General features: G+C 36.3%; 1 protein-coding gene across 2 annotated transcripts in view; it reads left to right on the forward strand.

Annotated features, from left to right (window-relative positions):
• Nucleotides 1–5,250, forward strand: part of DNAAF6 (dynein axonemal assembly factor 6) — a 36,455-nt gene extending 31,205 nt beyond the window's left edge. For both annotated transcript variants that reach the window (XM_032837063.1, XM_032837064.1), the window contains one exon: nucleotides 4,231–5,250. In XM_032837063.1, the coding sequence (XP_032692954.1) occupies nucleotides 4,231–4,360 (130 nt within the window). In that variant the 3' untranslated portion in view covers nucleotides 4,361–5,250. The remainder of the gene's footprint in view (nucleotides 1–4,230) is intronic.
• The last annotated feature ends 8,860 nt before the right edge of the window (nucleotides 5,251–14,110 follow it).

Genomic DNA, 14,110 nt, shown 5'->3' on the forward strand with positions numbered 1-14,110 from the left:
ATACATTGTGAGTAGGTTGACACCACCAAAACTGTGTCCAAAACACAGTCATTTACATTATCTGTGAGGAAAAAGAACTAAAGGTGAAAATCTCGTAAGTTGTAAGTCTCTCATGTGGTTTTTTATGCAGTGATGGTATAAGAGAAGCAATATCTTTAAACTTTTTGGTTATTGTGCAGCTCTAAGGCTAAATTTGATTATGTTTATCTAAAGATTTACAGAAAAGTCTTGTCATCAATTACTTAAAATAAAAATTCTAATAATTTATCACTAGTTCCTCAAGTAGTGTGACTACATTGAAAAAAATACAGGTAATAGTGGAATAATTCAATTAAACATTTTGATATTTTCAAAATATTCTTATTACACAAGTTCAAATTATCTTCCCCAAACACAAGACATACAGTAAGATTCTGATGTCAATGTTTATCCTGAAACCTGGACAAATCAGTCCTGTCTCTCAAAACCAACTCCATGAAGAGAGAATCCGTGGAAACCGGTGTGTGTCAGAAAAAATAAATATCTCACTGCTTTGTTCACTTTTCATCTGAATGTATAGCAGTGAGCACGCCTGGGCTGATTGCAATGGTTCTTTTTCTGTAACTCATGAACATTTCAGGCTGGGTGTGGTGAGCAGTCAGTTGCGGGCACCTGTTCTTTCTTGCATTATCAGTATCAGTACTTCTCTGTTGATCTTAGGACTTCAAAAAAAAAAAATAAAAAGTAGATCCTTCATACAAAAGACCTCTATGTATAAACAACCCAGTGTACATATGTAGCTTAATCTTGATTTCCACAGTAGATGTGTTTAACCCCTAATGTACTAGAGATGAATATATAGAAAATATTTTCTCATCATGTATATCATTTCAAAACTATATTCTCACAAGAAATTGTCTCATATTAAAATTACATCCACTATTCCTACCACTCACCTCAAGGAGTATTGTTCTTTTAAAATTCATATTATATATGCTTTTACTCTTCCACACAAACTCTGAAAGGAAGATTGCTTACATGAACAGTTAATCTTCCATGCTATTGGTGTGCTTGTTAAAAGCACATACATATCTACACACCATGGAGTTAATTTCCGTTCCCCTAGCAGTTCTCCATCAATCTTTAGGCAACTGCTCTGGCTATGCTGTCATTCCAGATATCTATCAGGGCCCACTAAATGAAAGACTCATACAGAGATACCTGTCCACATAGAATGTGGACTACACTAGAATTTTTGGATCATACTGTTCTAATATATTAAGTGTTCTGTGCAGAGAGGTGCTGTCTCCTAGGAAAAAAAATCATGAATTATGGTAGAAGACTGAAGAGAGGCTTATATCATTTTTACCATTTTCCCAAACACTTGAGCATTTTTGGAGCCATGCTATTATAGGAAATTGTGTTATTGGAAGTGTGTCTTGTTTTTGAATGTATTGATATTTACATTAACTTTCTTTAGTTTCTAATTTTGACATCCTCTAACACTATTTACTTACCCCAAGAAAGGTAAGAGAAAATATCCTGTTCATGTATGTATAAGGCAGAACAAGTGAATCTATTTTAACTGAATGGACTAGAAATATCAGTCAAATAATAGTCAGTTGCATTAGAATTATCAATAAAACCCAGATTTTTTGGAATTATACAAGCTAAAGAAATAAAGCAATTTCCTGAATTCTTCATTTTTAAAAAACTGGTTGTTTTGGCATGTTGATTCCCAAAATGGAGTAGATAGAAAGGAGGAAAGATGGGGGAAATTGGATAATTTCCCAAGGATTTTTGTCTTCATCTGAGGTTCCACTATTTTTTGAAGTGAATCCTAAGAATGTCATAAATGAATTCCTTGAATGGGGTAATAAGAACATATTGTAAATACAAGTGTGAGTTAAATTTTGGTTGAATGCTATTTAGATTATTCTCACCTTTGCTGTGCTCCTTTAACTCAGATTGATTGAGAATTGACTGATGTTTGAACTAAAAAAAATGCTTTCAAAATGAAGTAGTGAAGTTCAGCTCAGTAGCTATTTCTGTACTTGCTTTGAAAATAGTTATGGCTCCAATAGAAAACCTTTAAAAAGTCATGTATATTTTTAACCCAGATATTTAGATAAAATAATTTATTAACTACATAAAATTAAACTACATTATGTGAATATGCACAGAACAAGGTTGTCTTATATTTAAATCTCCTGCAACATCACCTTGACTTTGCTAATATAAATGTAAGTATGTAAGTCTCTAAATTAAAATTCACTTTATGGTTTTTTTTTCTTTACTTTCATATATTATAGTTCACTTTTAAATAATTGCTAATGAAAATTAACACTGGATAGACATTTGATCAGTGCCTAAACTGCACCTTCTTAAAAGCAAGTATACTATTAATGTAAAGGCTGAGGGATTGGGCTTAAATATTTATTCATATGTGATAGTACTAATCTATAGTAGGTATTCAAATATTATTTTGTGGTGACCTATTTGCTTTTCATTCATTTATTTATTCTTTCAACAAACATTTATAAAGTCTTCTGCTAAACACTGGGGGGACACAAAAATAAGATAGAGTCCTGTACTTCAATAAATTGTACATGGATAAGTATTTGTAGAATTTTATTTTGTTTAAATGTAAATCTCAATTCAGATAACAGGCAGTAAAACAGACTGGACAAAAATACTTCCCTTCTCCTAAGAGCCTAAATAAGTTGCACAATTTCTGTTCTTCAAAATTTTAGTATGTGAAGCCATACTATTAAGGACTAGACAGAAATACAGAGATAGATGGATCATCCCAATGCCACTAACTGTCTCTTCTGAATTTATTTCTTTCTGGACAGAGAGGTGCACATTATCATTGGAACTCCTTCTTTAGTTGATTTATAGTTGTCTTTTAGTGCAATGAAGCTACCACCACTGAGCTTTGCTTTATTTTTGAAGTGAATACATTATCATTTGTAGAATAAGGGATAAAGCAAATTTAACTCCAGCTCAACCTATATTGTAAACAATTTTAAAAAGATAGACTCTAAACATTTTTTGCACCCACTTTCTGGAGATACTAAATATTACAGGCTATATTAAAATACATCATGATAGCATTACTTCTGGTAGAGAAAGCTGTTTTTCCTACCCCAAATATCTGGAATGGAACAAGAGTCACAGAAAATTTCTCCTTTGGTTCCAGATATTCGTGATAAATATTTTTAATGAGCCCCATTTCTTTAACTTAGGTCTTTGCAAATGAGTAAAGAGGCAATTGGTTTTCAAGAGTTCATTTTCAAACACTACTTTTACAAATATTCAATAAGTAGCCCTAAAAAGTACCAGATTACTTTACTGATTTGGACCTTATATCTTCTAAAAGAGCTTTTCGGCCCACTTTTTATAGAGATACTCAAGCCTTCTCTATGGAGAATGTGAGGTAACAAGAGTTTCATGCATTTAATTTTCTGCAGATACCAGCATGTGCCGACCCCATGCATAATTCAGATTCATATCCCTATGACAGAATTATGGATGTCTCATCCCAGCAATGCATCTAAAGCATACAGCTATCCTGTAGCTGAGCCACAACGGCAAAATAAACCCAGCAATCTCTCACAGGGCTTTTTGTCAATGTATAGTAGAAAGAACCAAAAGCAAGCACAGAGAAGCACTTTCATTGATCTTGTATTAAAATCATTCCAGGCCTGAATTTCAATAACTATACCTGTAGTGGAGACTCAGCCTGGGATTGCGCTAGCAGAATTATTATAAAACCATTCCAATTTTCAGATTTGTATGTCAGTCACATTCCATCTACACGTAAGCATGGCTGGCAACAGACCTATCCAGCCAACTTAAAGTTGCAATGGCTCTATTCCTCTGTCTATAAACCAAGCCGAGACTATGTGTCTATAACACAAAATGGGGTCAATTTTGAAAGAAAAGAGTAGGGGATCAAAGCCCCTGCTTGGATTTTTAAGGCCAAAAAAAACCTGGTATATTATTTGTGTTATCTAGGCATATTTTTGACCCAGTACTTATACTGTTTAAATATTTTTTGGTTCCCAATCTTCTGATGGTATGTATTGCTTACCATTACCTTATTAAAAGTGATATCTTTTTTAAAAATTTTAAAGTCAATTAGTTAACATCTTAGTTTCAATGATTCATTAAGTGATATCTTCTTGATATCTCTTTAGGAAGATGATTCTAGGTTTTTATCTTGTCTTGTTTTGTTTTGATTTTTAGGAAGCTGTTGATAACCCTTCCCCATCCTGTGGAATGCAACAGTGCCAAGGCCGTCTATGTTCTGGAGACTGAGACTCTTGAAGTCACCACAACTTTGAAAAGGGAGTTGGATTTCATTAATTTCTTCTAAAACTTCATGAGTAAGGAGGAAAAGGGGTACATTGGAGTGCTTAAAAAAATAAAAGAAAACTTTGGAAAACATTAGTTAATGTTTTCTCTCTTCTTTATTACTCTGACATATTTCAGAAAGGGTCTCAATTCAATTCAAGTGAGATCCTGATCTTTTGACAGTCATTTCTATTACTCTGATGGAAAATATTGTTTTCTCATATTCATAAGCTATTCCATTTTTATAGCAATAGCTGGATATAGCTGACAGGTTATCCAGTTAGATTACTGCATGGTCAATTAAAACTGAAATATGACCATGAAATGGTTGGTCCACTTATTTCAGGAGTCTGAAGAACTTAAGCCGATTAAGTATATACTATGATACAATCAGTTGCATTGCAGTTGGTCGTTATTATTACCAGAAAAGTTTATTTGGTTGCCTTTTCATTGATTTTATCAAATGATTTATAGTGTTCTCTGGTTAGGCTTTCACAATTCTGGAAGATACAAATAACAAAAGATTATAAATAGTTTGGTGTACCATACTAACACGTTTTACTTGAATAAGAAATACTCCAGAGCACACAGCATTATTTTGCTTCCTCAGTCTTGCTCTCCATGTTTGGATCTAGTTGGGTTAAAAATAGTCTTCCTTTTGTGCTCTAATAATTAGTAGCAATGCCTTTTGGGGTACTGTGTGTATATTTAGTATCAAAATCCTTGACATTTAAAAGGAATATAAAGGAAAGCATAGTGCATTTACAAAAGCTGTTCTTTCTCATTTCCTATCTTTATTTGTAATTGGCCATACCTATTTTTATGAATTATGTCAATGTCACCTGCCTCTTCTAGACTGTATTGCCTGTTTATTTCAGAATTATTTATGAATAAATCACATTTTAAACCTCATGTAACTAGGTCTCACACCTCACTGTAGAACTGTGAAGGTAATTGGGAGTGAAATGTTGAGAAGAGATGAAAAATTGAAAGATGTTTATTACTTCTATATGAACTAGTAGGGGACTAAATACTCAAGCAGATGTTTTCTAGACTTACTTTCATAGGTGACTACCAAGCATCTAGTTTGTGACTAGACCTAATAGAAGGAAAAGACCGAGACTTGGGCCAAACTAATTGTGTAAATGTCTTGAACTCTTGTAGAGAATTTGCCATTGAAATTAGCACCATGATTTCCTCTGTGGGTGCAAGAGTTGAAGGTAGGATTAACTAAAAGGAATTAGTGTCTGTGAATTTAAGTCCATGATGTTGCAGGAACAGAAGAGTGTCCTACTTTGCTTCCTCAGCATCTTTTTTAAAGGCTGTATTTTAAGAATTTAAGATTACACCCTAAAGTGTAAACTCAGGAGCAAGCCTAAGAAGTAACCAATTTTTTTTCTTCTAGAAAGCAACGGTGAGTCAGTGGAAAATATATCTCTTTTTCCTATGCACTGGCCCTAATTATAAAGACCATTATTATTCAAGCTGACTGAATGTGTACAAGTTGTCCGGGGAAGAGAAGATAGAGCATATCCAGGCCAGCTTGAATTGGGCTTTGGTTATGTGGTACTGTATCAATTATATAATGAAACAGAACTTCAAGACAATGAAATGTGATTCAGTAATTTAGACCCATCTGTACAGGATCCTACTTCACTGTCCTTGGCCTCAGAAATAACAACTTTGTTGTCGTCGTTGTTTTGTTTTGAAGCTAATTCATAGGACTTCCCTCCTTTAAAGGGGAATAGGCCAATAAAGCAGATGGAGAAAAGAGAATACAAAAGGAAATTTATCTTGTCAGCACCTTTCAATGAATCAGCCATGACCAGGAGACCTGAATGTTAAAACTGCCATTGTGGCATATCATTAGCTTTCTCCTTTATGAACTTCTTGGCTTCCTTTTTTGGTTCCATTAATCTCCAGGAGCACTCAGGAGGATTCAGACGTACATTCATTCACTCATTTATGCTTTCTTTCAACAAATACCTACTGAAAACTTACCACATGCCTGGCACTGTATGAGGTGCTGGGGATAGAGCAATGAGCAAACCATCTGTGGTCCCTGTCCTTATAGAGCAAACGATTTCTCAAGGGAGACAAACAATAACCAAGTAAACACATAAACGTTTATTTTCAAGTTTCCTTTTACTGTTATGATGGAAAAAAATGGGTGCTTTGAGAATATTGATCAGAGAAACCAAACTTAGTGTGGGAAATGAGAGAAGAAAAGGCTTCCCTAAGGATTTAACACTTCAACTGAAACACGAAGGATACTTAGGACCTGGACTGGTGAAGAGAGTGTTGGGGGAAGGAGAACAGCAGGGCTTTCAGGTTCAAGGAGTAGCAAATGGGAAGACCAGATGAAAAGAACCTGGAGAATTCAAGGAAATGAAAGCCCGTGTTGCTGGATTAGAGTGAATCTGGGGAATGCGCCTACAAGTAAGGTCAGAAATGTAGGCTAGAGCAATGTCATGCAAAACCTTGCAAGCCGAATTAAGGAAATTGAATTTTATTCTCAATGCTTCCGGAAAGAGATTCAACTAGGCCAGCATGGAGATAGGGGGACCATTTATGAGGCTATTGCCAAAATCAGGCAAGTTATTATTCTACACATTACTTGAAGTACAATTCATTGTTATTTTTTTTCTAATTAGGAAAAATGTGTGTGTGTGTGTGTGTGTGTGTGTGTGTGTGTGTGTGTATTTGCTTACATGCTTCATGCAGGAAAATTTAACAACACAGAAAAGCTCTTTAAAAATAAAGTGAAGCTAAAAAAATAAATAAATAAAGCAAAGCTAAAAATTACTTGTAACCCAACAAACCATAAATAACCACTCTTACCATTTTTAGTGCCTCTTTTTGACCTTTTTTTCAATGCATAACATAGCTACTCTTTTTCCCCAGAAGGGATAATATTGCACAAATTGGTTTTATAACCTACTTTCTTTTAATTTTAAAGTAAATTCTTTTCATTTTTGTTTCTTGGAATTCTAATTTTATTGCAATGTGATAAAAGATCTATGTGTATTTGAAAAGAATGAATATTTTGTAATTATTTGGTATAGAATTCTATATATGTCGATTTAAGTGGGGTTTTTTTTTAATTGGGCTGTTCAATTCTTCTACATTCTTGTTAATTTTTGGTCTGCTTTCTCTATCAACATGGAGAGGTGTATTAAAATTTACCTCTGGGGCTCCTAGGTGGCTCAGTGGGTTAAAGCCTCTGCCTTCGGCTGGGATCATGATCCCAGAGTCCTGGGATTGAGCCCCGAATCGGGCTCTCTGCTCAGCAGGGAGCCTGCTTCCTTTCCTCTCTCTCTGCCTGCCTCTCTGCCTAATTGTGATCTCTGTCTGTCCAATAAGTAAGTAAAATCTTTAAAAAATATTTAACTCCAATGATAAATTTGGTATAGTAATTCGGTCAGGTTTTCTCTTACATGTTTTGAGGCAATGTATTTGGGTGCAGACAAATTTAGAACTGTTATATCTTCCTGGTGAATTCTTTCTTTTATAAATATACTATGATACTATTTATCTTTAGTAGTATTTGTCACTTTGTATATTGTATATGCTTTATATGTTTAGTATGTTTAACTTTAGCATAGCTACATCAATTTTGGCTAGTATTTGGCCTTTTCCCATCATTTCTTATGCCCTTATGTTTTAGTGACTTTTATGAAAATTTAGCTAAATTTTGGATTTTTTTAAAAAATTAAAGATTTTATTTATTTATTTGAGAGAGAGCACAAGTAGGGGGGAGGAGCAGAGGGAGAGGGAGAAGCAGACACCCGGCTGAGCAAAAAGCAGGATCCTGGGGGCTGATCCCAGGACTCTTGGATGATGACCTGAGCCAAAGGCAGATGTTTAAACAACTAAGCCACCCAGGCACCCCTAAATTTTGGATTTTTAAATGCAAACAAGATTCTGTCTTTAAACTCCTAAGTTTGAGTCCAACCACATTAATTGTGATTAATGATACATTTGGATTTATTTATATCACCTTATAAGATTTTCTTTCTTATTCTGTTTTTTCCTACACTTTTTTTTTCTTTTATGCCTTTTTTCCATTAGTCCATGTTTTTAAAAAGATTCTTCATTTATTTGACAGAGAGAGAGACAGCCAAAGAGGGAACACAAGCAGGGGGAGTGGGAGAGGGAGAAGCAGGCTTCCTGCAGATCAGGGAGCCCAATGTGGGCCTCCATCCCAGGACCCTGAGATCACAATCTGAACAGAAAGCAGACGCTTAACGGCTGAGCCACCCAGGTGCGCCTGCATTAGTCAATTTTTTTAAGTTCTTTTTTTCTCCTAGTGGTTTGGAAGTTACACATTTTGGTTCTTTCTTTCCCTTTTATTTAAAATGTCTAAATTTTCTCAGTAGTTCTGCCTTCCCTTAAAACAATTTAAGGACTTAGACAATTTTTACCAAACCATGACTCTCCAACTTTGTTTTCATAGTCCCAAATTATTCATCATCATCATTTTTTTGTTACAATCAATGCTTATTAGATCTACCCACGTTTGCCAGTATTTTTGCTTACAATTCCCTTTCCCACATCAGTGCTTCCTTTCAGAAGTAAATACTTCAGTATTACTTTCAGCAAGGATTTATGAATTCTTGATCTTCTCAGTTCATTTCTGGAAATGTTTTTGCTGCCCTCATTCTTGAATAATAATTTAGCTGGGAGGTTGCCTGGCTGACTCAGTTGGTAAAGTGTGGAACTCTTGATCTTGGGGTTTTGAGTTCAAACCACACAATTTAAGAATAAAATCTTTCAAAAAATAATTTAGCTGGATTTTGAAATCTAGGTTGACAGATATTTTCCCTCAGAACTTTGAAGAGATTATTTACCTGTGTCCTGGCCTATACTTTATAATTTCAAAGTCTGCTGTCTCTCATAGTTTTTAAGAATTTTCTGCTCGTTTTTGGTGTTCCGCAGTTTGACCCTAACATATCTGAATATAGATTTAATTGTATTTATTTTTTTTTTGACACTTGCACCTCTTAAGTCTTTTTTATCAATCCTGGAAAATCCTCAGGCATTTTCCCTTTGAATGTTGCCTTTCTCTGATTCTATTTTCCTTCCGGAATGCATTTTAGATTAATGTTTCACCCTTCATTCTCTCTTCCTTGTTGTTTTGCCTCTCTGTCATACTTTCCATGTCTATTTGTTCTTCATGCTGGGTAATTTTCTCAAATCTAACCCCCACCCCCGCTCAGTGGTTCTCAGGATTCTGAGCTTGCTGGTGTTTGTGTCTACTTGTTCTCACTCATGTTAGATAATTTATTCTTGAAGTTTTTTATCGTGATATCTTCTTTAATGGGGTTTGTTAGAAAAAGTTCTGTGAAGACTTTTGTGGTCCATGTTGTGGGAACATCCATTCAAAGCAGTTCTACTTTTGTTTCTGCCAAAAGTATCAGGGTAAAAGTTCCTGGTAATGCAGATAGTATAAATTAGAATCAAAAACCCACATGAGTTTCAGGCCTGTGCTTTAATTCACAGATATTTTTTCTTCCATCTAGGACTTAGACACAGACAGATAAACGTCCTTGTAATTTCCCTCTGTTAAAGATGTAGATTTTTTTTCTAGTCCACCTTTTATGGAGAGTACAGCCCTTCCAGGGGAACTTAATGATGTGGCCATTGGGCTCAAGACCTTATCTTCTGTTCCTGTGGTTCTTCTTGGTTAACTTTTTATTTTATTTCCAGTTAGTTAACATACAATGTTATATGAGTTTCAGGTATACAATAGAGTGATTCAATGTTTCCACACAACACTTGGTGCTTATTACGACAAGTGTATTCCTTAATCCCCATCACCTGTTTAACCCATCTCCCCCCACACACCTCCCATCTGGTGACCATCAGTTTGTTCTCTATAGTTAAGAGCCTGCTTCTTGGTTTCTCTCTCTTTTTTCCATTGCTCGTTTGTTTTGTTTTTGAAATTCCACATTTGAGTTAAATCATATGATATTTGTCTTTCTCTTACTGACTTATTTTGCTTAGCATACTACTACTCTCTAGCTCCATCCACAGGGTTACAAATGGCAAGATTTCATTCTTTTTAATGGCTGAAGCATATTCCATTGTGTATATATACCACATCTTTTTTTTTTTAAAGATTTTACTTATTTGACAGAGATCACAAGTAGGCAGAGAGGCAGGCAGAGAGAGAGAGAGAGAGAGGGAGAAGCAGCTTCCCTGCGGAGCAGAGATCCTGATGTGGGGCTTAATCCTAGGACCCTGAGATCATGACCTGAGCTGAAGGCAGAGGTTTAACCCACTGAGCCACCCAGGCACCCCTATATACCACATCTTTATCAACTCATCAGTTGATGGACATTTGAGCTCTTTCCAGAGTTTGACTATTGTTGATAATGCTGCTATAAACATCAGGGTGCATGTGCTCCTTTGAGTCTGTACTTTTGTAACCTTTGGGTAAATACCTAGTAGTGCAATTGCTGGGTCATAGAGTAGTTCTAGTTTTTTAAAAATTTGTTTTGTGACCTAATATGTGATCTATTCTGGAGAATGTTCCATATGCACTTGAAAAGAATGTATATTCTGCTGTTTTACCGTGGAATGTTCTGCATATATGTCTGCTAAAACCATCTGTTCCAGTGTGTCATTCAAAGTCATTGTTTCCTTGTTGAATTTCTATTTACACGATCTGTACTTTGATGTAAGTGGGGTGTTAAAGTCCCCACTATCATTATGTTATTATCAATTAGTTCTTTATGTTTGTATTAACTGTTTTATGTATTTGGGTACTCCCATGTTGGGTGGATAAATATTTACAATTATTATATATTCTTGTTGGATTGTCCCCTTTATTATGATATAGTGTCCTTCTTTGTCTCTTGTTACAGTCTGTTTTAGAGTCTATTTTGTCCGATATTTAAGTGTTGCTATTTCAGCTTTCTTTTGACATCCATTTGCATGATAGATGTTTCTCCATCCTCTCACTTTCAATCTGCAGGTATCTCCAGGTCTAAAATTAGTCTCTTATAGGCAGCATTTAGAAAGGTCTTGTTTTTTATCCATCCTATCACCCTATGTGTTTTGGTTAGATCATTTAGCCCATTTACATTCAAATAATTATTGATAGATATCTGTTTATTGCTATTTTATTACTTGTTTCATTGTTGTTTCTGAAGGTTTCCTCTGATCCTTTCTTGTCGTTCTTGCATGGTTTGCTGGTTTTCTTTAATGATATGTTTGGATTTCTTTGTCTTCATTCTTTGCATATTGATTGGTGATTTTTAGTTCCTGGTTACCATTCGATTTATATATAACATCTTCTGCATATAGAAGTCTATGTTAAGTTAGTGATCATTGAAGTTTGAATCCACTGTTTCTCCTCTCCTCCTTTTGTTTTAGGTATATGTTGTCATATTTTACATCCTTTTATTTTGTGAGTTCTTAGACTCTTTTTTTTATGGAAATATTCATTGTTACTGCTTTTGTGTTTCCTACCTTCATACTGTCACTTTGGGTCTTTTCTTTCTACTCAGAGGGTACCGTTTAATATTTCTTGGTGGGATGGTTTTGTGGTTAGGAACTCCTTTAAAGGTTTTTGTTTGTCTGTGAAACTCTTTATTGCTCCTTCTATTCTGAATGATACCCTTGCTGGATGGAGTATTCTTTGCTGTAGATTTTTCTCATTTAACACTTTGAATAGATCATGCTCCTCCCTCCAGGCTTGTATAGTTTCTGCTAAAAAAAAAAAAAAAAAATCCCCTGATAACCTTATGGGATTTCCCTTGTATCTTACTGTCCTCTTTTGTCTTGCTGCTTTTACAATTTTTTCTTCTTCACTATATTTTGCCAATTTAATCACAATCTGTCTTGATGTGGATCTGCTTTTGTTGGTTTTATTGGGGGTACTCTGTGCCTCCTGAATTTGGATATCTGTTTCTTTCCCCAGGTTAAGGAAGTATTGAGGTATCATTTATTCAAATAACTTTTTTTAAGATTTTTGTTTATTTATTGGATAGAGAGAGATATTACAAATAGGCAGAGAGGCAGGCAGAGGTGGGGGGAAGCAGGCTCCCCGCTGAGCAGAGAGCCTGATGTGGGACTTGATCCCAGGACCCCGAGATCATGACCTGAGCCGAAGGCAGAGGCTTAACACACTGAGCCACCCAGACGTCCCTCAAATAACTTTTCTACCCTTTTTTCCTCTCTTCTTCTTCTGGGACTCTTATATATAATACAAATGCTACTATATTTGAGGGAGCTACTAAGTTCCCTTAGTCTGTTCTAGTTTTGCATAATGCTTTTTCTTTTCTCATTTGTTCAGCTTGATTACTTTCCTTTTCTCTGTCTTCTAGGTCATTCATTTGTTCCTGTACTACTTCTAGCCGGCTATTCATTGTATCGAGGGTGATTCTAATCTCATTTATGGCACTCTTCATCTATGATCTGTCCTTTTTTATATCTCTATATTAAGGATCTCACTGATGTCCTCCACACTTTTCTGAAGTTCCAAGAGTATCTTTATGATCATTACTTTAAACTTTCTATAAGGCATGGTACTTATATTTGTTTCACTTAGATTTCTGGTCATGGTCTTGTCCTGTTCTTTCATTTGGGACATATTCCTCTGTCTTCTCATTTCATCTAAGTCTCTGTGCTTGTTTCTGTGTATTACGAAAATCAGCTACATTCCCTATTCTTTTTTTTTCTTAAGATTTATTTATTTGAGAGAGAAAGTTCACTGTGGGGGGAGGGGTAGAGGAAGAAGTAGAGAATCCCCCAGCCAACTCCCCACTAAGCACACAGCCCAATGCAGGGCTTGATCCCATGACCCTGAGATCATGACCTGAGCTGAAATCAAGAGTCGGATGCTTAACCGACTGATCCACCCAGTCATCCCATATTTCCTGTTCTTGAAGGTAATGGCCTTATGAAGAAGAGGTCCCATAGTTCCCTGCTATGTAGCATGCCCTCTTCCCCAGGGCCTGGCACTTCTGGGATTATCTCTAATGTGTGCTGCATGTGCTGTGCTATTTTATCCTGGCTGCTTTATTCTTCAGGCCAGTCATCTGCAGAGGCTGTCTTTGCCTATTGTGGGCAGTGTTTGGCCCTTGTCTGAATGTGACTCATTTTAATTAGGTGTGTTCTGCTTGTGAAATGTGACTTATTGCCAACTCTGCCAGAACTAAGGCTCTGGAAAACTCCTGGGTCAAGAGACATGGTATTGGCAGAGGTTTAGGCAGTCTTCTGGAGGACGGGGCCTGCCATGCTGGGACTGGGGCAAACGTGACTGGGAAGGGTGGTTCCACTGAAGTAAAGGGGGGCAGAGCTTGTTAGGTAAAAAGTGTCAGCACCGGGCTGGTTCCTGCAGGTGGTCCTATGCTTATGCTGAGGTGCAAGGGAGGGAAATGGTGCCTGTCAGTTCCTTTGTTCCCAGAGGGGTCTCTCTGTGAATGCTGCCACTCTGGGACTCACTATGAGAGGAGCAACTAACCTCCCCACTGTGTGCCCCAGGCACTCTTCAGATCACTGTTTCCACATGGTATGTTCCACAGGCTATTTGCCCTGTCTTGTCTCCAAGAGTAGTCCCAATGCCCTCTGGGCTCTTATCTGAGCCAAGCCCGCTGGTCTTGAAAGCTCCAGCTTTTAGCCCCACTGGTTGCAAGAACCCACAAAATTCAGCTCCTCTTGCTTTTCAAGGCAATTGCTATGGAGATTTGTTTTCCCCATGCATTCCCCTGTGTGCTAGTCTGTTTCTCACCCTTCTCTGCAACTATCACTCCCTCACCACCAC

This window comes from Lontra canadensis, unplaced genomic scaffold (genome assembly GCF_010015895.1).
Source record: "Lontra canadensis isolate GAN:19392208 unplaced genomic scaffold, GSC_riverotter_1.0 scaffold96, whole genome shotgun sequence".
NCBI classification, from domain to species: Eukaryota; Metazoa; Chordata; class Mammalia; order Carnivora; family Mustelidae; genus Lontra; species Lontra canadensis.